At 32.2% G+C, this 25,350-nt stretch overlaps 1 protein-coding gene across 6 annotated transcripts in view; it reads left to right on the forward strand.

Annotated features, from left to right (window-relative positions):
- Positions 1–406: 406 nt before the first annotated feature.
- Positions 407–25,350, forward strand: part of LOC132758163 (anoctamin-4-like) — a gene marked incomplete at its 3' end in the record, with an annotated part of 45,626 nt that continues 20,682 nt past the window's right edge. For 2 of the 6 annotated variants that reach the window (XM_060749698.1, XM_060749699.1), the window contains 8 exon segments: positions 407–593; positions 10,538–10,605; positions 10,957–11,118; positions 11,696–11,791; positions 13,406–13,450; positions 19,115–19,165; positions 22,637–22,785; positions 23,410–23,528. In XM_060749698.1, coding sequence (XP_060605681.1) covers positions 422–593; positions 10,538–10,605; positions 10,957–11,118; positions 11,696–11,791; positions 13,406–13,450; positions 19,115–19,165; positions 22,637–22,785; positions 23,410–23,528 — 862 coding nt within the window. 6 annotated transcript variants of the gene reach the window in all.

A 25,350-nucleotide genomic window follows, 5' to 3' on the forward strand; every position in this document is an offset into this window, starting at 1 on the left:
TTCACAAGAATTATAATGACAAAATAGTCAATACACTGTTCTCCAAATTTTCATTTTCTCAATGAAAGATGACTTTAATATTAAGTTTAATTGCCAATTATCATAGTCAAAACTCTGTGCTTGTTTTGAACATATTGACATGTTTTATCGTATTTGATTTAAAAATTTCAGGTTTTTTAGTACGATTTTGTTTTATTTTGGTCATCTTATTTTACACTCAATGTTTTTGTCAAATTTGTTTTTTTTCACAGTGTCAACTCTTTCTACTTATATTTTCGTTATAATTTCCTTAGTTTTTTGGTTGTGATATTTTACAGTTGTTATTTTTTTCTTGCATTATATTTTTTATACACAGTGTTGACTATTTTCTACTTATACTTTTGCTGTTGTTTCAATTCCACCCACACTTCTCTTGTTGTGAATGTTTTTGGTTACCAACGTTGTTGATGTTGTTTATTTTTTAGGTCACTCTTATCTCAATGATTGTTATAATCTCTCTTCTATTCAAGATGACTGGAGCAATGGTCGTCTAGTTGACAAGCATCAATACAATTCTACCGGAAGTTTAGTTTTTACAGATCCATATAGTGTTGGTAAATAAACTACACCTCTTTTACTATTTTGTACCCCAGAGATGTCTTTTGTGTTAGTTTGAAATATCTGCTGATGTAATATGATTGAACTTTTGACATAGGTTTTATTCAATACAATGTATTTAAAAAAAAAATTGTCTGTAGACCAGTCTGTTTTTTGAGCAACCAGTCTATTATAAGAGACAATTTTGATTGGTCATTTTCAAATTTAGAAGTAGTACTGACCAATCATTTTACAAATGTCTCAAATTTGAAATCAATCATAAATAAAGATAATAAAAAGATATTTTGTCTGGGAATATGCTTTTTGGATGTCCCAGAAACAAAACAAAAAATGGTCCTATGCATAAATATTCCCTGAAAGTTTGGAAAATTTTAAAAAAGAATGAGAAGAACAGATGAAAATCAACCATTAAGAAGAAATGTATTTAACCATTTGTTCTGAGATTTTTTTAATTGATCATGTAACACATTTATGTCTGTGGTCAAGAGGTTAAGATTCTGACTTAAAAAATCATGTGCGCATAACATTAGGTTCAAATCGCACTAGGGTCTTTCATTTTAGGAAGCTATCCAGCTAGCTTACCAAAGGTTGGTGGTTAGACTCAAATAATCTTTCTTCACCAATAAAACTGAAAAATTGCCATATGACCTTTACAGTTTTGTGAGATTTAAAACCCAACAAAAAAAAAAAGTCAAAACAAAAACAGTTTACTCAGCAGATATTTTCTGGTATCACACTTTTTGGTTTGAAAGCCTTGGTTTTCCCTTGTTTGATTTGCACTGTTTGCTGTTTTGCGTACATTAATTTGTTTTTCAAAGTTTCCCTCTGCAAATTTTTTTTGTTGTCAAATAACTATTGAAGTAACAAAATTGCTGAGTCATCATAAAGTCATAATTTATGTTGTGTGTGCACAGAATTCAATGATGTCATCAAATAAACTTGCATTGTCTGTCCAGCATATTGAGAATGAGCATAACTGAAGAGGCCTTTTGACACTTAGAATCAAATATGTTTTTATGGAGACCATATTTTGATAAATAGTAAAGTGATTGTTATTGGCAGGTAATCTCTCACAGAATTGAATTTGCTCTTTAACTTTCAAAAAGAAAATATACCTCTTGCCATCCTGTATGTCTTATTACATTACATGTAATTGGAATGTATTTATATTAACTTTGATTGTATTTAAGTCAACTTTGATTGAATTCATATCGACTTAGGTTGTATTTATATCAATTTTGATTGTATTTTTATCAATTTTTATATCAAGTTTCTGTTTGCTTGCTTTATGGTTTTTACAACTGATTGCCTTTATTTTACTGTTTACTTCTGTTTTGGTTTTGTTTGCATGTTTCTGTTGCATATGAGAAGAAAGTTAGAATGTTGGATAAGTAAAACAAAAAGATTCTGTTCAATTCACTATCTTTAAAGACCAGCCATGAGAGGTCTCATTTAACAGGTGGTCATTGAATACAGATCTGTAATTTTTGCTAGAATTGAAATGAAATTTAAGTAGAAATGCCGGCTATGCTTAAGAGATTCTCTGTAAGTATGATATGTAAATGTTGTTGTTTTTTTTTATCCGAGATGGTTTCTAGCTCAGGTTTGACTGTATTCTTTATGTAAGGCAAGATCAGAGGACTAATTACCACGATTGATCCTTTCCGGATAACTTCCCTGTGTTAACAAGGTGCAATCCTATGTCCTCAGCAGCTTGATCCTCTTGTATAGGAAATATAATTTTATGCACACATTGATTTTTTTTTATCTGTACTTTGAAGTGCTATGTAAACATTTTCCATCTGTTGACATTGGATAGTTCTTTAAGAGGTTTATCTTGTCTGAAGGACCCTTTAAATGTTATAGTGGGCGGGTATAGAATGTTGATTGGTCCTAAAGGATTTTTTGTGCATATTGGAATATATTATAATTCTTTACATGATTTATTTGCATATTATTTTCTTATACATGATGTATAAGTATCAAAAAATTTATGGCATAGCCTGTGTCAGTTTTAAGGATGTGTAAAGAAAATAGGGATGGGTTTTCAGTTGAATTTGAATAAAGCGGGTGTTTATAGGGATATATTGAATATTCCGTCTAAATTAAATAATTGATTAATTCTATTCAACGATGTTTATTGAAGGTATTTACTATTTATGATTTCATGAGGTTGAAATCTTTATTTGAAATGTAATGTAATCATTCAGGTAGCAAGCAATATTTGATGTTGTAAAGAATTAAATCATGTATAATAAATTTAATCTAGCTTATTTTGATAAAGGTCCAAAGAATATATTAGTCCAGGGGTGGCAAAATCAACTGTCCATATTGCCCAGGCTGTCCCACAGTGTTTACAGACAAGTGGAAATTTTCAAGAATTTACCATATAAATATCATGTAGAAAAGTTAAGAAATGCTTTTTATTAAAACGAACCAATCAGTCGAAATCAGATTTTGGACTCAAACTTAGGTCTATACAAATTTACTGACCAGGTTACCTTGGCTTTTTCATACATTCTTAACCTAAGACTAAGAGACACGTAATTGTTATACTTGAACTGCACAATTTATCCTGTGTAATGGAAATTATAGATTTCTCCGATATGTTCCAATATTAAGGCTATCTTTGTATAAGCAGTTTGTATAAGCAGTTTTCTACTGTAAACTAGAGAATTGGTTCAGAAACAAGGATTAAAAGATTGCCAGGAAATGATTTCAGTAAGATCAATTAGTAACTGGCATTGTCAATGAAAAGAAGTAAATGAATAGCATAAAATAATAATATATTCATTTTCTAGTCAGTGGTACAGTACATTTTGTAAAGGGAATTTTGATTAAAAGTGAAATTTTAGTATCACGTAATCTTATGATAATGCATTATTTTCTGCATTAATCAATGAAAGTTTATAGGTTCATACTCCTTATGAATGGCCAGTGCAGTTGCACTCTTGAGGTGTTTGAAAAAAAAAAAATTCGCCAAATGAATCACGTTCATGGACTTTTATGATTTAGATCTTGTCTTACCTTTAGTTGATAATGGACAGGTCCAATTGCAAAGCCGGAAAAGTCCATTACATATGAAAAGTAGAGAGGTTAATAAAGCGGCATTTAAATCTATTTGGTCGTTTATCTACATTTACAGTCTTTAATGTAAAATCTGCCCACTGGTCATCTGTTAAGTGGACACAAGGTCAAATATCGGCTTGTTATCGCACCTATTGACCTCTATATGACAGTTGTGTTAACACATTACACCCTCTGTACACTTGCTTTAGCATATTTTTACCTGGTGAAACCCACATTGTATCAATGAAACCATGCCATGTGTTATCATAAATAAATCGTAAAAACATAGTATACACTTCAGGTGATGTTAGATTTGGTTCACTGGCCAGCAAATATTTACATATTTACGTTTCTATATTTATATGGGGAATAATATAAACAAGGTATTCATGTACTATCATTTTCAAATTTCGTCATTTTAATGCAAAGTTTTGACAAATTTTTACAATACTACATCTTAGGTAAAATTATTTAATTGCATGCGTGGGTTGAGCTTACGAGTTATATCAGATTTCCAGTGTTTGGTTTTCACTACAAAACATTACATTTTTATGTTTTGTGAAACAGAGTAGAAATAATTGATGTACATGAAGTTGTTATATTTACCTGCATTAGAATGTCTTTAAGCAGGATACATTTTCAATCGCAGCAAAATATTGGGTTTTAAATATTCATGGTAGTGTCAGTAATTGTAAACTATTTATGTCATTATTCAATCAGACATAAAATTTATTTTTTTTGGATTTAAATTCTTTGGTCGATTTGCATTTGCTGTTAGCTGCAGTGTCACACTGAAAATCCAATAATTATTATAATGTAGTAATACCGAGTAATAACAAAATTGAAGGTGATTTTAAATCTTACACAAATAAAATATTATAGTTGGAAAGTGAAAATATTCCCGGAACAATAATTGAAACTATAATGAATACACATTGAGACTAGAAATATATATATATCAAAAAGGATGTCATATGAAGTTGGTCACGGGTCTGAGCCTCTGGCGGAATGGCCGGCACGCTCACGTACATCCTACAAACAGATGACTCATTTTGACGACCTTGATAGTCTGTCGTTGCCATCAGGTAATTTGTTGATATATTTTTATCATTTTATTCTCTCATTATTATGAAATAAGACATTCATTTTCATGTATAACTGGTTTTTGGCGTACTTATTTACCTTGTGAATGGTACTAATTGTTCAACATACATGTCGTATTTTGTTTTCTTCAACAGTTGTATGAGTCCCACTGAACATATTTACAAGGGTCAACAATGGAGCTGTGAAACTGAAACCCAGAGTGTGTCATAGATAGTGCATTGCATTTATTAATGCTTGCACAAATTCGCTTAAATTTCAAAACAATGTAGAAACCTAGTGACTGGGCAGAAAATAAAGCTGTCCTACCATTTGAAATAAAGGTCACATCAGAAAAAGTCCCTTTGATATAACGGTCACATCAGAAATAGACCCTGTCGGCCCACAGTTCATTATTTCATGCAAAATTGGAATCCATTTAGACCTCCTGATATTCTGTGAGCTGGATATATGAGCTGCGCCATGACAAAACCAACATAATGGATTTGCGACCAGCATGGATCCAGACCAGCCTGGGCATCCGCGCAGTCTGATCAGGATCCATGCTGTTAGCTTACATACTCTATAACAAGTTGAGAAACTGATAGCAAACAGCATGGATCCTGATCAGAGACATAACTGAGTGCGCGGATACGCAGGCTGGTCTGGATCCATGCTGGTCGCAAACCCATTATGTTGATTTTTGTCATGGCAAGGCTCATATAACATCAAATTCTTTAAAGAGGTGATTGACAAAGACCATATAACCTGTTTCTTGAATGTTTCCTTAATTGCTCTCTTCATTGTTTGTGTCACCTTGAAAGATGGAAAGTCCTTTTATGGCATTGCTTATTATTGGCATGACCCTTACAATAGGTTAATTATTAAATAGCAATTGTTACTTTGATGCATTTTGTATACTGTACAATAGGTCAAAATCAATCCTGTATGTGATATTGAATTGTTCTGCAGATTTTTTGTTTATTTATATGCTTCTTATTATTGGAAAAGTTTTGACAAGCCCTTGAGTTATAGTAGTATAAAGTTATAAATTTATTGTGCAACTTTATGTGAGACAAGGCTTATAAATTTTGCGGAAGATATTTTATTAAAGTTTGGATATTTTATATTACTCTATAGAGGTAGAAGTGTTGATGTTTATGCATGTATATTAAAACTTTATATGAGCAAAGATTACATAATAATGTGTAAAAATAGATGATCATCATATGACGGGAATTATTGATGCATTAAGTTAGTACTTTCATCTCGTTATACCTAATAAGACGTTTTGAAGGATTTTTGCGTCGGTTTTTCGTCTTTTTCTCATATATTACACAGTGTAATGATTGCGGATTGATAAATATGATATATTACATAGTAAATTAAGTGAATCATTTTGTATCAGTATTATCTATGTCCTTGAAGTGTGTGCGACTGTTGATGAGTTTGAAGTTTTAAAAGTCGTGTTTAACTGTGGGTTGTGGGCGGATATTCAGTTTATTTTCACATTTGATCAGTTTTCAAGTAAATTTTAATCGGGACTGGAAAACATATAAATTAGCATATTAAAATTTTGTAAATAAATACATAGTACAGTGAAGGAAAGTGTTGGTTCAGTTGATTTTATGATATGCGTATGATTGAAATTATACTTATCCACTTTGGGGAAAATATTTTGTAGTTTGTTTACGCATTTATAACATTATTTTGCAAAGTTGAAATAGATATAGGGGAAGTTTAAATTAAAAAATAGTGAGTTTAAAAGGTTTCTTTATAATTTGAAAAAAAAACTTTACCACAGCAAAATCGGTATCAAAAGAAGACAGTCATACAAACATAAGCAAAATAAAAAAAGTGCAAAAGATTTAAGGGATTAATATGTCATAGTGGAATATTTTATAATTGGTACATTAAAGAAGATATAAATGTAATTGTTATGCATTTAAGTTACATATGTCAGTGCAGAAGATTTAATGTTGAATGATAAAAATATACTGTTAGCATAAAAATTTAGCTTTTTAGCTCACCTGTCACACAGTGACAGGGTGAGCTTTTGTGATCGCTTTTCGTCCGGCGTCCGTCCGTCGTCCGTCCGTCGTCCGTCGTCCGTCGTCCGTCCGTCGTCCGTAAACTTTTACTTTAAATGACATCTCCTCATAAACCACTAGGCCAATTTCATCCAAACTTCACAGGAATGTTCCTTTGGTGGTCACCTTTAAAAATTGTTCAAAGAATTTAATTCCATGCAGAACTCTGGTTGCCATGGCAACCGAAAGAAAAAACTTTAAATATCTTCTTTTAAAAAACCCTAAGAGCTAGAGCTTAGATATTTGGCATGAAACATCTTCTAGTAAGTGTCTACCAAGTTTGTTCAAATAAAAGCCCTGGGGTCAAAATTGGCCCCGCCCCAGGGGGTCATTGATTTCCCTATATGCATATAGTAAAAACTTAAAAAATCTTCTTTTAAAGAACCCAAAGAGCTAGAGCTAAGATATTTAGCATGAAACATGTTCTAATGAATGTCTACCAAGTTTGTTCAACTAAAAGCCCTGGGTCAAAATTGGCCCCGCCCAGGGGGTCATTGATTTTCCCTATATGCATATAGTAAAAACTTAAAAAATCTTCTTTTAAAGAACTTAAAGAGCTAGAGCTAAGATATTTAGCATCAAACATGTTCTAATAGGTGTCTACCAAGTTTGTTCAAATAAAAGCCCTGGGGTCAAAATTGGCCCCGCCCCGGGGTCATTGATTTCCTTATATGTGTATAGCAAAAGCTTATAAAATCTTCTTTGAAAAAACCAGATAGCTAGAGTTTAGATATTAAGCATGAAACATCTTCTAGTGAGTGTGTACAAAGTTTGTTCAAATAAAAGCCCTGGGGTGAAAATTGGCCCCGCCCCGGGGGTCATTGATTTTCCCTATATGCATATAGTAAAAACTTAAAAATCTTCTTTAAAAGAACTCAAAGAGCTAGAGCTTAGATATTTGGCATGAAACATCTTCTAGTAAGTGTCTACCAAGTTTGTTCAAATAAAAGCCCTGGGGTCAAAATTGGCCCCGCCCCGGGGGGTCATTGATTTTCCCTATATGCATATAGTAAAAACTTAAAAAATCTTCTTTTAAAGAACCCAAAGAGCTAGAGCTAAGATTTTTAGCATGAAACATGTTCTAATGGGTGTCTACCAAGTTTGTTCAAATAAAAGCCCTGGGGTCAAAATTGGCCCCGCCCCGGGGGGTCATTGATTTTCCCTATATGCATATAGTAAAAACTTAAAAAATCTTCTTTTAAAGAACTCAAAGAGCTATGGCTAAGATATTGAGCATCAAACTTGTTCTAATAGGTGTCTACCAAGTTTGTTCAAATACAAGCCCAGGGGTCAAAATTGGCTCCGCCCCGGGGGTCATTGATTTTCTTTATATGTGTTTAGCAAAAACTTTAAATCTTCTTTGAAAAAACCCAAATAGCTAGAGTTTAGATATTAAGCATGAAACATCTTCTAGTAAGTGTCTACAAAGTTTGTTCAAATAAAAGCCCTGGGGTCAAAACTGGCCCGGCCCCAGGGGTGTCATTGTTTTTAACTATATGTGTATAGTAAAAACTTTAAAAAAATCTTCTTTTAAAAAGCCCAATGAGCTAGAGCTTAAATGTTTAGCATGAAACATCTTCTTATGGGTGTCTACCAAGTTTGTGCAAATTATAAAGCCCTTGGGTTAAATTGGCTCTGCAACGTTGGGGGGGGGGGGGTTGGGGGGGGCCTATATACAGGTGAGCAACCTCAGGGCCATCATGGCCCTCTTGTTTGAAATGTGTGTGACATTGATGTGACAATTGGTGTGACATTTTTGTATGTTACAACTGGTAATGGATTCTTTACAACTAGTTGAACATGATGAAGTGGCTTTGGATTTAGAAGGTATTTCCTGTTTATGCAATGTATAGTTAAAAGGGTTATGCTGTTATTATTTTGTTTTAAGTAATTTCTCACAGTGTTATTTCATGTAATGTTTGTATTTAATACACAGTCATGTACTTTTACAACCAGTAAATCCTTAACCTGCTGAATGACTAAAAATAGACTTCTAGCTCTTATATTTTCAGAAATAACAGATATAAATTTTAACGATTATATCCATCATTTATGATTATTACTTTGCCAACAGTATACAGACTGCAAGGTTCTACAGACTGGCCTGGCTCTTTACTGGTGGCAAGGTTTTTCACTTTCAGTTTCAGTAGGTTAAAGTGTTGTAGTGCTGACCATTTTTGAAGCACATCCTTGAAGTCTGACTGTAACTTATATACAGATGTCTGCTCGATAATAATCTTTTATTATGAATAATATTCCTGAAACTACTGTCATACTGTTCCAAAAAATAATAAAGTGGATAAATTCACAAATTCATTTCACACAATTGGTTAAAAGTACTGACCATTGCTATGTAAGGTGGATGAATTTTGATCTTCATTGACATATGATATGAGAATTTCTTATTCATATGGTTGATATTCTTGATTCATACATTTAGATATATATCTTGTCCATTTATTTGAATTTTTCATTTGGTACAGCCAAATTTGAACTCATTAAAAATGCATGACACTGTATGCATGTTTGACTTCCTACATTATTTTGTTGTACAATGTATTTACTAAATTGTTTAACATATTTATATACACTGTACATATTTACTTACTGTAACACTTCTTTTATACAAAAAAAAAAATAAAGAAAACAAAGAAAAACAGTTGAGGAGAGAAAACAGAAGTTTTGCACCAGGTTGAATTTTGATACACCATATTTTGGAAATTTCAAAATATGTTATGATATAAAAACTACACTGATTTATTTATTGTGGTTTAACAAAATATTTAAAACTGCTACTGCCCCACTACTACTGGTATATATAAATCTCCAAGCTAAAATAAAATAGATTTTAAATAAGGCTTAAGAGGTTAACTCCCTTGATAATAAAAAATATTAACTTGACCTTAAATTATTTGAAAATCCTTCAATATTCTTGAAATAAGGACTTAAATCTGAGTTTATAATTATAAGTTTCCGCTTACTTTGAAGTAGATGGTTCACTGAAGTGTTTGAATGGAGAGATTTAAACTAAATGATTGTAGAGTATTTAAGTGTCATCATCTCTGTCAATTGATAAAATGTTATCTTAATGTTTATCTTCTTGTCACTGTAATTGAATGATAATAGTGCTAAAAGGTCAACAATTTAACACTGATATACCCTGAGATATGTTATTGATAACCTGTGGATGAATTTTGATCTTCATTGATAAGTATGATATGAAAATTTCTTATTCATCAAGTTAATTTGTACATTTAAATGTATATCTTGGTAATAAACTTGAATGTTGCATTTTACCAGGAAATCTATTTCATAATTGAATATGTACAGGAATGAAGCATTTGAAACAATTTTATTGATTTTGCAAATAAATGAAGTAGATGTTGTAGTAAATAATAGATCTTGTTAAGAAAAATTACTCTAGAAGTTATTTTTTGAAAAAAAGTATGTCATTACACAGAAAATATGTTTATTCTGTTTCACATAACACTTTTTTCAGACTTTTATATTTTCTCTTTCAATTTGATTCTTACCTTCTACCCTGTAATAGTCAGTCAATATTAATATCGTATTCAGTTAATCATAATTTTAAAACTTCTAAAATCATAGAGAATGAATATACGAGCTAACTCTGTTTGATACTGAACATGTATGTCTACAAATTATTACTTACCAAGAAGATTTATTCTATTTTTTTACAGATGATGGGCGTGGCTCAGTGTCAGCAGATCCCATGGGTGATCCTTCAGTCCCAAGAGTTAAAAAGAAGGTAATAGTTGCTTTATATAATCTTAAAAAAACTAACAAAACAAAAACACATTTAAATGATAACTATTCATAGACTATTTAGCACATTCCTCACTTAACTATATAGAATGATTAAAGTAAATATGATCCGTGCTTTGACAAAATGAACATAATGTGTTTGCAACCAGCATCTGCACAGTCTGATCAGGATCCATGCTGTTCACTATCAGTTTCTCTACTTGTTATGGGTTAACCAATTATTAACAAATTAAAATAAATTTGCCATACTAAACTTGTTGTTTTCTAGTCTGTTAATGGAGATATTGAAATATTTGGTCAGTTACGCTAATTTTACACGTTTGTAATTTTTCAGGGTAGGAATTTATTTTTCACGGATAAAGAGAGCCGTATAGACTATGTTCTGGCGTGGGAAGTACCAACGAAAGAGACCGAACAATCTCAGAAGGCTATGAAAGCTCGAGAAATGTTTGAAGCCAATCTGATTGAAGAGGGTCTGAAACTGGAGTATGATAATGTAAGAAATTAACCATTTGTTGGAGTTTTAAGAATTTGGCTGAGAAGTTGATAACGCATAATACTTGTGAAAGGTTGTCTTTCTTTATAAAACGGACTCCTTTTGTTAGGTATTTCTTTGTGATATCGCTTGAATACAAAAACTTAAGCTTCAATCACGTATTGTAACATTTGAGATCTTGGTTACGAAGAATGTTTGAATTTGTCTTCAAAATGATTCACTTTGTCACATTTTCGATCAATATGTATAGCACTATCTCATAGACCAGACGAGTTGACCATTTAAATTTTTTCTGAAATAATGTAATTTTAAATGTATTGAAACTACATCTATGTAGTCGTAATTTTTGCCATACACACAATTTTTACAGTTCATAATAGTAATTAATCCTTTTTCACTTAGTATCGATAAACATGTTTATATACCAAGTTATGATTGTTAAAGTTTGTACATTGGGATTAGGTAGGAAATGAGTTCTAGGCTTGAATATTTTACTTTTTGTTCAGTTTTTTTAAGGCATATGAATTTGCCTCTGTATTTTTGTTTAAGTTCAATAAAATATTTTTAAACTTCACAGTCTGATGATGAGGTTCATTTTGTGAAAGTTCACGCCCCTTGGGAGGTCCTTACTCGATATGGAGAAATCCTGAAGATGAAGTTGAAAATGAAGAAGGTAAGAAACTAGAGTCTGAAAATACAAGTGGTTTTGAACATGTTCTGGCAAAAATAATATTTAAGAATGGGCGAGACCATTGTATTTGCATCTATGTGTAAAGTTGTAATTTGGCTGTTTTAGACTTAGTTTAATGGCTTTTTACAGTATCATAAAGGCTCTTCAAGAGTCATTGTTGTGCCCCCACTATAGGGTGGGGCATTTAGATTTACCCTTGTCTGTCCGTCCGTCCTTCCTTCCGTCCGTCTGTTCTCTTTTTGTGTCGCACATAGCTCAAAAAGTAATTGACCCAGAGTCATGAAACCTTACAAGAATGTTGCTCAGCATGTGTAGTTATGCACCTAGGTATTTTCATGTGGATATATTTAGTAGTTTTTAGAGTTATTGCCCTTGAATTAGTAAAAATTTCCAATTTTCAACTTGTGTCACTCATAACTAAAAAAGTATTTTACCTAGAGTGAAAACTTACAAGAATGTTGCTCAGCATGTGTAGTTGTGCACCTGGATTTTTTCATGTGGATTAGAGTTATTGCCCTTGACTTGGTAAAAATTTTCAATTTTCAACTTGTATCGCACATAACTAAAAAAGTATTTGACCTAGAGTCATGAAACCTTACAGGAATGTTGATCAGCATGTGTAGTTGTGCACCTGGGTTTTTTTGTGGAAATATTTAGTATTTTTAGAGTTATTGCCCTTAAATTAGTAAAAATTTCCAATTTTCAACTTGTGTCGCATGTAACTTAAAAACTATTTAACCTAGAGTCATGAAACCTTACAGGAATGTTGCTCAGCATGTGTAGTTGTACACCTGGGTATTTTCGCGTGGATCTAGTATTTTAGAGTTATTGCCCTTGACTTAGTAAAAATTTACAATATTCAACTTGTTTTGCATGTAACTCAAAAAGTATTTGACCTGTAGGCCTGAAAATTTACAAGAATGTTGGTCAGCATGTGTACTTATGCACCTTGGGGTTTTCTTGTGGATTTATTCAGTATTTGTAGTATTTGCCCTTTACTTAATAAAAGATTTTTCGTTTTCAACTTGGGCAAATGTAGCCAAAAACAATATTTCACCTAGAGACATAAGATCTCTGTCTGCACACATAGGAATAATATTTCAGCCCAGATGTTATGGACAGTTATCATATCAAGAAATAAGAATTTAGCTCCATTAATTGTCAACTTCCTCAGTTAAAGATACCAAAATTTGCATGGTCATACAAAATGATTGAGAGAGATAGGGGGATGCATATTCTACCAATATTGTTGTCCAGAAATGTAGGGTTAATTGCAGAACTGTTTCACCTTATTCCCCAAGTTCTAGGAAAGAAAATTCAGCATTTTGGCATTGAATCCACATTTGTTCGGCATTCAGTAATTGGAGATTTGTAAATCTAGAACACTACTTACAAAAGCAGATAATTCAAGTGATATTTTAAGAGATATTTATATTTGAAGAAACAGTTTTGTCATATTGAAAGGAATCCATTTATACAAGAAAACCATTTTGTTTTAAACTGTAGAAAAAGTAAAACTTTAGTTAAATATTACATTGTATTTGTTGGAATGAAAATCTATTAACTAACACACTGATATTTTCCTTTGTTTTACAGAGTTTGGCCACAGAGACTATAAGAAAGAAGTATTCAAAATGGGAGGTGAGTGGTAAACAAAGAAGGAAAAAATTTATATAAATTTTATTTATTTTATGAATGTTGTCTGTGAAAATTTACTGTTATGGGATTTTTTTTATAGAAATTTTTTTAAGGATCAACAAAATTGCTCTTCCTTTGAATGCAAGGTTTTGGTATATTGGTTAGTTACTTAAGTAAAGTTTTTGGATGAAGAAAAGGTTTATATATATTTTTTATATGAAATATAATGTATTTTAATTGGGGAGTTACTGTAGAATTTTCTTTTTTCCTTAAGTTAACATAAGGAGGTTAAGCTATAAATTTCAAACATGATGCACTAAGACTTGTACAAATTTTTTTATGTACATATATATCGTAATTTCTTTGCATGTTTTAATAACAGCTTTGAAGGAAAAATATCAATCTTTTACTCTTCTTGACCATGTTTTTCATGTCTTACTAATTTCTCTAGGGACGTATGGTGACTATTGGATTTTAAACATTTTTCTGCCTTTTTAATGCGAGCATTAATTAAAAAAACACAGAAATAATCAACATTTAACGTTATATATTGGCCAAATATAAGCTAAGGCAACTTATGTACGTAATTGCTATGCTTTTGTAATAGAAATAAGTACCATTTTTTTATTTTTTTGTAATTTATTTGTAAATTTCCGTTTTTAATTTTTTCATCGCAAAAGTTTAAATTTTGCGGAATAAATGTTCACAATTAAATGTTATTTAATTATTAAATGTTTGATTTTGCATGCCATTAGTAATCAAATGCAGTGAGACTAGCACTCTATAGAAAGATGCACAAATGTATTATATAAATTAGTCATATAAATTAGACAATATTAAAGAATTTATTGCTTTGATAAAAATAATATATAGGGAATTGAAAACATGTTCTGTTTTATAAGAACATGACATAATAAAAGCTGTATAGTAGCCGAAAAGGTTCTTGATAGTTTACATAGTTTTTATTTTTACTATGCTGTACAATGAAGAGCTAAGCTTAGCTGGTTAGCTGAGAATTAGTTCACAAGCATAGATTACCAGTATTTTAGCTTATTTTAGCAGAAGATCACCTTAGCTAAGGTGAATTTATATTTCGTTAATCTAAACTAAATCTGAATTTGGACAAAATTTTATTAGTTACTAGTAAAGACTTGTAAAAGGCAGTTTTTTTCTGATGTACATTATAAATTAAAAAAAAGAGCTAAAACTTATGTTGAGTTTTGTGAAAAGGATACTAGTATATTAAAGAAAGTCCACTCAAAGTTTATGAGATTTCAATATCAAAAAATACGGTTTCCAACCGTATAGAACCTTATGTCAGACTGGACAGATGTGATGGTTTGCTTGGCTCTGAACTTGTGGCAAAATCTGATCACTGTTTCCAGTTAAAGGATCAACTTTTACTAAAAGAAAGTCCCTGATATAATATTTTTAAATATTTGAATATTTGAGATCCTTGTCATCTTGTGAACTTTATGAATTTAATTTTTTGTTAAATTATCCCGGTACATCATTATTATGTCGAATATTTTTACCCTTTGATTTGGATTTTTTCGGTCATTCGTTTTTTTTTTCTTTTTTTAATTTTATATGTAAATATTGTATAAATATGTTTTACTTTAGAACACCCACACACTATAAGCATTGTATTATTTTGCGACCTCTAGTATGTTGATAGTCTGAATTTGTTATAGTGACTTATATCAAATGTAATAATAGATAAATGCAATTTTGTGCAGTTGCAGATGGGTGGGAGGAGGGATGGAGAGCAGCATAAAATCATGACTTTTGGAGGTTCATGTCAAGGGCTGCAAGAGTTATACTGCGTTCAAATTTCAATTCTTCTGGATACTGTTTATAACAAAATAACAGCAAATCTACTGTTCTGATTTCATTTCATATAATGTCTTTACATTTGTCATAATTTTTCATAGAAGATTTGGGGATGCATGGCTAGTTAAGTGAAAGAATGGGGCTCTCTTTTCATCTCAAATGAAGACTATCTGGATACTGGTATGGGCATGTTGTACTGAATTAATTTCATGCTTTCGCTTTGTTTAATGTATCACTATCTATATCTAATAACTCGTTTGCAGGAGACAGTGGATATGGTGAGTATAGGTTGCTATGGAAACATGAAGTGACCTTGACCTACTTTATATGTCATGACCTAGTTATGCTACTTTCTCTTGTATTGTACTAAAATTGCAAGTTTGATTGCTAAAAGTACATGTGCACTAATTTTGATGATAAAAAAACAGGACAATATTAAGTGAATATAGTATGTTTAAACATGTAAATCATATATTCCCACTTTACGTATACTTTCCAAAATTACTATATATTAATCAAGTCCTTATTTTGAATGCCCATTTTATTTAATGCCAAAAGAAAATCATAATGTTTGTTTCTGGCTTTACTATTTATCGTAAATTTTGCCCTCAGTTTGATTGAAAGAAGCTCTTTATAAATATTTAAACAAAGAATGTGTAAGGTCCAGTGAAAACTGCAAATCCAGGGTTTGAAATGACCGTAAGTCTTTTTGATAAGACTAAACAGCCAAGGTTCAATATAAGTGCTTAACACTTTCTCATTTCAATAAATTGTAGACATCTTCTTTCTATTCATGTATGAGTGAAAACAACAAAAACTACCAATTACCAAGTTCTGTTTATTTATTTATTTTTTAACCAGGTTTTCCGAAGGAAAAAACTGTTTATTAATAGATTGAGGTATGTCGGCGGGCAGGCAGATGGGCAGGCAGGCGGGCGGGTAGGCGTAAACAATTTCTTCTGTGCGCAACTCCTCCCACATTTCACAACAGATTTTGACCAAACTTTCACAGAAGCTTTGTCATCAAGTGCCCTGGCGCATATTGTCTGGGTTTTGTGATTGGATAATATTTGACCTGATTATGGCCCTTTGTTTTTTTTCCTTATATAGAATATATAGTGAACAATTTCCTCTGTGCGCAACTCCTCCTACATTTCTCAACAGAATTTGACCAAACTTTCACAGAGGCTTTGTCATCAAGTGCCTTGGGGCATTTTATCAGGATTTTGTGATTGTATAATATTTGACCTAATTATGGCCCTATGTTTTTTTTCCTTATACAGATTATATAGTAAACAATTTTTACCATGCGCAACTTCTCCTACATTTCTCAACGGATTTTGACCAAACTTTCACAGAAGCTTTGTTATCAAGTGCCCTGGCACACATTATCGGGGTTTTGTGATTGGATAATATTTGACCTAATTATGGCCCTTTGTTTTTTTTTCCTTATACAGAATATATAGTGAAAAAAGTTTTTCTGTGCTGAACTCCTACATTTCTCAACGGATTTTGTTCAAACTTTCACAGAAGCTTTGTCATCCAGTGCCCTGGTGCATATTGTCAGGGTTTTGTGATTGGATAATTTTTTATCTAATTATGGCCCTTTGTTTTTTTTCCTTATACAGAATATATAGTGAACACTTCTTCTGTGGCAATTCCTCCTACATTATTCATGTTTTACATTGCACATAGTTACATTGTTTGTTGCTTGTATTTGTATTTCAAATACAACATATTTATCTACAATGGTGATAATTGAAAACCTGGTTTCGTGGCATTGCCATGTTTCTTGTTTGTTTTTTTTTGGGGGGGGGGGGGGGCAGAAACAAAAATGGTTAAGCATTAGCATATAATGAAAGATTATAAGCGTTAATGAATAATGCATGCAAAAGTATGTTTATGAAATATATTGGAGTAAATATTATCATGCCAACATATCTGCAAATTAAATGATGCATGGTCAGACAAGTTAAAAATCATTATACAGGTCTGTGGTGAATTATATATATTTAATAACACACTGGATTGGAAGGAGAAATGAAACACACCTGTGTTGCTGTTTAAATGGGGGAAGGGAATTAATTCAAGTATAAACTATTTGATAAACAAAAATGGGTGATCTTTAGTTGTTGTAGACTTGAGAATAATGTGAAGATTTTTTCTTTGATTAGATGCTATTCAAGAAATTAGCTTGTTTTGGAATTATTATTATTATTATTATTATTATTATTATTATATATGATTTGATTGTGTAGATGCTTTGATATATTCTCATGTACAATGTATATATATGCAACATTCTTGCTACACATATTAAATTCTAGCTTTATATATATATATATATATATATATATATAAGCAAAAACGCTAATTTAAATTTGCCGTAGCTTTCGGCCTTGCGGCCTTCTTCAGCAGCATTTATTTCACATACAAATATATCAAACAAAACAATGGAAGTGACGTAACATCAATGAAAGACGCCCGCCGTGGCGTTGGTTGCCGTCTGCCGCGTTATTCTTTTGTATTAACTCCATACGGTCTATAGGTTCTTAATTTATTTTTCCACAAATTTTCTATTGTTTTTCTGTATTGTTCATTCCCGTATAGCTTTTCCAGCCCCATTATTGAAAAATCATTTACTGTGTGGTCGTTCGTATAAAAATGCGCCGCTAACGATCCGCGGCAGGCGGCAACCAACGCCACTTTGTGGAAAAATAAATTAAGAACCTATAGACCGTATGGAGTTAATACAAAAGAATAACGCGGCAGACGGCAACCAATGCCACGGCGGGCGTCGTTCATTGATGTTACGTCACTTCCATTGTTTTGTTTGATATATTTGTATGTGAAATAAATGCTGCTGAAGAAGACCGCAAGGCCGAAAGCTACGGCAAATTTAAATTAGCGTTTTTGCTTATATACGGCAATTTAGAGATTTTACTTTTATATATATATATATATATATATATATATATAAATCAGCTTCTATTGATGTGATATGCTTACTAACAGACTTGTGGTTTCATGCACACAGAAATAGGCTTAGATTTTTTTTTACAAAGTCATCCTGGAATATTTTAAGTAATTTACTTTTGTTAAAACAAAGATGCAGTGTCTAGTCATATGGGTTGTTTTAATTTCTGGTTTTGTTAGTGTGTATTTGAAAATAATGAAATAAGCCCATTACTGGACATTCCATCTTTCTCTTAGAAATTGATAGGAATCCTGCAAAATTAAAGAGAGACAAGATATGCATAATGTATCATGTTGAACATATTCCTATTTTTTCTGTAATCTTTGAAATGATTATTATAGTTTTTTGAAAAATTAAGTGTTTAATGCTGTATGAATCCAGTGTATTAGTCACTATTTAGATATATGCCTTAGTTATTGCTCTTGCTTTACAGCACATTACCCACGCTTCTCTGTACAAACATCACTGCTTCTTCTTTTCCCATGCTTTTAGTCTGTAGTTATGCTTTTATAAGAAAGAAAATATGTTTCAGTTTAGGATTTTGTTTAGGCAGACAATCCTACTATTTTCTTTAGAGGGTGCCTTTAAAGACAAAAAGAATATGTGAAACTAAATTTGCTGAGGCAACCTGTAACAAAAATCAAGTTTAACAAATGGTATATAAAAATTTATGGATGAAGATGGAATATAGATATATGACTATGGAATAAACCTTTGTTTGCCCCAGTACCTTGAACACAGCAATTTAGAATAATTGAAAGTATTCATTTAAAAGGGAATTCTGTTTAGATTTGAATCAGGGACTGTATTAAACTTACTAAAGTGTTATATATTTCTTCATTAAATCGCTGTCGCAGGAGCCAAATGTTTTCTACAGAGCAGAGCCCCCAGCTTGTGATAAAATTTTGGTAACAAACAATGCATGAGATGTTTCATGTGTTACGAATCTTGTTATATGTTTACTTTTTGTGTTTGTGAAGTTCATCCTCCATCCAAACTTAATGTCAGGTAGAAAAAAAAATATTTTAATTTTTTTTTTTGACATCTTTGGTGTTTACATTGTTCAAACAACAAAGAAAATATTCTAAATACAGAACTTATTTTAGTTTAATTGTGTAGGAAGCTATAAGTTTATAGACACACTTTCGATTCCGTTCCTAGAACAAACCAGCACTGAGAAATTAGTGTAAAATTTCTTGCTCAAGGAAACAACGGGTTGCCCCTGAAGCCATGCAGCTAGCAATCATTAAATCCAGTCAAGTTAGAAATTCGCCATATGACCTATACTGTTTTGGTGCAAATAAAACACAAGCTAAACAAAAAACAAAAACATGTATTAGTTGAGTCTTTTATAAAATTCTTGTTTTAAGACCATAATGGCCTGTTTCTAATTTAGATCGCTGTTTTCTTTTTTCTTTTTTTTCTTTTTCTTGATACATGTAAATTTTGCATTTTTTCGTTACCAGTTTGCACCCTTACATTGTGCTTCTGTTAAAGTTTATTTTGTTTATTTCAAGCATACATTCTTAGTGATTTTTCATTTACTTATTTGTATTTTTATTCATTCATGAACATCAATCCTGTTATTTTATAATCACATGTTATCATTGTTGTTACCCACCAGCTCAATGCAAGGCTTGCAGTTGTTTGGTGTTTAAGTGTTGTCTGTTCTGAGATCAGTGCTTTGTTGTTCTGGTTAATTCATTAGCTAAAGCATTAGATCTATAATGCACTTCCAGAGTTAAAATTTCAAGGCAACTAGTACTCATTTCAGATAATTTAGTTTGTAGTCCCTAGCAGAGACTATATTACTACTGAAAACACTGTTACATCACCGTATTGCAGTAACGTATTTACTCCTGTTCAAAGTTAAATAGGAGTTAACCCATTACTGCACTAAGGTGAACAGTATTACTGAGCCCAAAGAAACAAACATTTATGGCAAAGAATATTAAAGATAGCATAAAAAAAACTGGAAACCTTGCATGAATATATACATATTTGTTACATACTTAACCCATTACTTCATATACACGCCTTTTAACGCCTTTTTCACCCCCCCTTTTTGTTGTCTCAAATGATGAAAAAATGCCTTATTTAGGCCCCAAACACTTGTTTTTGTTTGAGAAATTTTGTTAAAAAAAGTGACCTCTTTTTCGGCGCGGCCCCCCAACCAAAAGATACATCAGGGGTTGCCAGAAGGGGGATGTGCCCCCTTCTGTTTGGGGGGTTTGAAGGGGGGCGGAGTCCCCCTCATCGCCAAGAAAATTTTGGACTTGTGAGAGGCTGTAAATGACCCCAGATTGATCATAAGGTAACGTGTAACCAACGCTGAAAAGCATTTGACTCTATCTCAATCCATTGAGAAGTTGCAGCACTTTGAAATCAATTTTGATGGAAAAAATCAACGCAAAATAGTGATTTTTGGCAATTTTGAGATGTCCCCTCGTTGCCATGGTAACAGAAAATTTAAGCCTGAGCATGTTGTTGCTAATGGTCCAGTCAACATTTGTGCCAAGTTTGATTAGTGTTGAAGCAGTTTTTATAGTATTATAGCAATTTGAACTTGTAACGGGAGACTTTTCAATGAAAACAGCCATTTTTCACAAAATGCTCATGAAGCAATGGGTTAATCATACACTTCTTTTGTGATTACTTCATCTGCATGATTAAAGTTCTTCTCAGTAAAATGATTCCAAACACAAACCTACTGGCAAGAAATTTCTAGTCCATAAATGAACCGCGTCATGACAAAACCAACATAATGGGTTTGCGACCAGCATCCACGCAGTCTGATCAGGATCCATGCTGTTCGCTTACAAACACTATAACAAGTAGAGAAACTGAAAGCGAACAGCATGGATCCTGATCAGACTGTGGGGATGCTCAGGCTGGTCTTGATCCATGCTGGTCGCAAACCCATTATGTTGGTTTTGTCATGACGCGGCTCAAATAAACATGTCCACCACAGCCCCATCATAGCTATCCATCATTGTACCAATCCATGATTCTTAATTTGTTTGACAAACAAGCAAGTTAACTTAAAGCATTGTACAAAATTTCTAAAATAACCTTAAACTTTGTTCATTGTTGCCTTACACTTATAGCATTGTAGTTTGCTTTATTCTTTACTCTAGCCTCTATTATTCCATTGTAATGCCTGATAGTTGTTTATTTTTGTTTTCTTGCTATGCTGGTTTATACTATAATTGGTCTTAGAGTTTTCATGCAACCAATGAAAAAGATGTTAGCAAATATTTCAATATTGTATTTAAAACAGGATAATTCATTGGCTCGTAACAGATCGGTAAAACATTTTTTAGAAACATTTTTTTTGTAGGATATTTATGATTCTCACAACACACTTACTGTATCAATCATAAAAGTACACAGCTTATAAAATGATGCATTGCATAGAGTATAGAATAGATGATGTAACAAAAATACAAAAATCTTTGTTTTTTTACTCAAAATTCTCATAATAATTACATTTTATTTATCTGTAGAGAGAAATGTTAATATGGAACAGTACAGATTAGTTGATAGTATAATAAAGTTATTTATTCAATAGACAATTATAAGTAATTAGGCTACATTTAGGTACATAATGTAGAGTCAATGACGTTAAATGTAATGAATTTAATTCATCAATAGTATAGAATAGGTTATACATTTAAGGTGTAAGTTATTAAAGAAGCAAAGTTTTACTGTATTACACTACATGTATCTAAAACAGTCACATAGAATAATTCCTCGTTGATATACATGAATATTCATATGAGCCGTGTCATGACAAAACCAACATAATGGGTTTGCGACCAGCATGGATCCAGACCAGCCTGCGCATCCGCGCAGTCTGATCAGGATCCATGCTGTTTGCTATCATTTCCTTTACTTGTAATGGAGTTGGTAAGCGAACAGCATGGATCCTGATCAGACTGTGCGGATGCGCAGGCTGGTCTGGATCGATGCTGGTCGCAAACGCACTATGTTGGTTTTGTCGTGACACGGCTCATATATAATATTCCTAGAGTAAGTTATTGATTTAGCGTGTAGAATGGCTCCTTCTTTGGTCTAATTAGATTTATGATTTTCAGACATTGAGAAGTAACGTAAATATGAATGAATTTAATAAATGCTAATAATTTAATGGTAAGGTCAGAAGAAACTTCTAATTAGGGGCATGATGATGTAGTTTTGACCCTTGGTTTCCAAAAAAATGTCCCATTTTTATCAGTTCAGTTAAAAAGTTGATAAAGAGACAAATTTAGATATATTTATTAAATGTATAGTTAAAGATTTGTTGCATGCAAAAATTTGAATAAAATACATTAACAATGAAAGATATTGGTTTAAATTTTGGAACTACTTATTTTCAGAATCCTGTGAAAGCTGTTAGCACGACCCTGTGGAACTCAATCTTATCTGTGACCAAAATTGCCACAAAACCTTTCCAGCTTGATGATACTATTTTCCCGAAGATTAAGAAAGATGCAACACTCACTTTTACAAGAGATCGGGAATATTTGTAAGTCTGATAGAAAACTATAACATTATCCTAGCAGGATCAACTTAAATTCCGTTATAAATAATGAAGAAAAAAAATCTTCAAATTATTTAAAAATTTTAACATAAAGATGTTTACTCAGATAATCATTTCATTGATTCCATTGTGAGAAGTCAAATACAGTAAACACTGCTTATAAGGAATTCAGTGGACAGTCAAATTAAAATTTTTATATCAGGATATTGTTATAACAAAGAGGCAACCAATTTGAAAAAAAAAAAAAGAATCAGAACCCTGGCAACAGCAGTGCTATAAGATGTATAATTATCATTATAACCAATATTATAAGTAGAGTTTACTTTTTGTTCGTAAGTAACTGAAAAAAATGGCTTAATATAAAATGTCGAGGATTAAATATGTCCATTTAGTTGATTGACTTCATTTTTGCCCAATACCACCAGATAAATTAAACAAGGTAATGCAAGTCTAAAAGTCCTGTTTGTTGTTTGGTAACTTTCAACCATTTGAAATTGAAAATGTTTCATAACTTAAGTTGTTCCACTCATCATTATAACTTAAATTCTATAAACTTTAATACAGGCTATCCTATAAATAGATTATGAACATGGTTCTTTTCCCTGATAGGTTTGACATACCAGAACAGAAGGAGTTATTCTTCACAAGTCCAGAACGTTCACGGATCGTTGATTTCATTCTGAGAAGAAAACCATTTGGTGAAGACAAGCAAGAAGCCTATACTTTCGGTAAGAATTGATAAATAAACTTATACAAAAATTTTAATTTTGTCACTATTTCTTACCAAGCACATTCATGTTGGGTAAAATATATGATTTGTAGAATAGAATAAAATATGTTGTTGTAAAATATGGTTTTTAAAGTCACGCCTTCACTGTTGTGAGTAAATGGTTGTTTTCTGGCTTATACTGCTAGGGAAAGAAACAACACCCCCTAAACTTCTCTGTATTATCTGAGGTACCAGCTTGTATCTGGGGTAAAATGCCCAACATACTGTTTTTCCCTGCTGGGATTTTAACCGTCAGTTTTTAGCTCACCTGTCACTTTGTGACAGGGTGAGATTTGTGATCACTTTTCGTCCGGCGTCCGTCCATCGTCCGTCCGCGTCCGTAAACTTTTACTTTAAATGACATCTCCTCATAAACCACTGAGCCAATTTCATCCAAACTTCACAGGAATGTTCCTTTGGTGGTCACCTTTGAAAATTGTTCAAAGAATTTAATTCCATGCAGAACTCTGGTTGCCATGGCAACCAAAAGAAAAAACTTTAAATATCTTCTTCTAAAAAACCCAAAGAGCTAGAGCTTAGATATTTGGCAAGAAACATCTTTTAGTGAGTGTCTACCAAGTTTGTTCAAATAAAAGCCCTGGGGTCAAAATTGGCACGCCCTAGGGGGTCATTGATTTTCCCTATATGTATAAATGTAAAAACTTAAAAATTCTTCTTTTAAAGAACCCAAAGAGCTAGAGCTAAGATATTTAGTACGAAACATGTTCTAATGGATGTCTACCAAGTTTGTACAAAAAAGAGCCCTGGGGTCAAAATTGGCCCCTCCCCAGGCGGTCATTGATTTTCCCTATATGAATATAGTAAAAACTTAAAAAATCTTCTTTTAAAGAACCCAAAAAACTAGAGCTAAGATATTTAGCATGAAACATGTTCTAATGTATGTCTACCAGGTTTGTTCAAATAAGAGCCCTGGGGTCAAAATTGGCCCCGCCCCGGGGGACATTGATTTTCCTTATATGTGTATAGCAAAAACTTAAAAATCTTCTTCGAAAAAACCCGAATAGCTAGAGTTTAGATTTTAAGCATGAAACATCTTCTAGTAAGTGTCTACAAAGATTGTTCAAATAAAAGCACTGGGGTCAAAACTGGCCCTGCCCCAGGGGTGTCATTGTTTTTAATTATATGTGCAAAGAAAAAACTTAAAAAATCTTCTTTTAAAAAACCCAACGAGCTAGACCTTAGATGTTTAGCATGAAACATCTTCTAATGGGTGTCTACCAAGTTTGTTCAAACAAAAGCCCTGGGGTTTAAACTGGCCCTGCTCCGTGGGGCCTATATACAGATGAGCGACTTCAGGGCCATCATGGCCCTCTTGTTACATTATGAATATCAAATACCCTTACTTCTTTCATAAGACGATTGGGCTAAACTTAAGAATCTGGCGGCAGGTATTTTTAACATTATAATTTGACTAAATATTATTTTTTGAATATCTATGTTTCTCTACAAAATCACTCGGATTACTTCTGGGGTTAAGGTTAGGGATATGGGTTAGGGTTATGTGTTAACATGGATTTTGCTGTGGACAGATTCTAAAAGTGCTCCAAAGAATGGTAGATAGTAGTAAGTTATAGAAAATAAACATTGGAATTTGTTCTGAAATAAATTTGTGTTATAAAGCATTGTTCTGTTGTAGCTATTGCCAAGGAAAACATTAAAATTAATGTTTATATATTGTACAAAAGCTGCATATAGTGAATGATCAATCAGTTATTAGGTTTTATTTTATTATTTCATTATACATGTATATATACTGCCAT

This window comes from Ruditapes philippinarum, unplaced genomic scaffold (genome assembly GCF_026571515.1).
Source record: "Ruditapes philippinarum isolate M1 unplaced genomic scaffold, ASM2657151v2 ctg5012_1_1_1_1, whole genome shotgun sequence".
NCBI classification, from domain to species: Eukaryota; Metazoa; Mollusca; class Bivalvia; order Venerida; family Veneridae; genus Ruditapes; species Ruditapes philippinarum.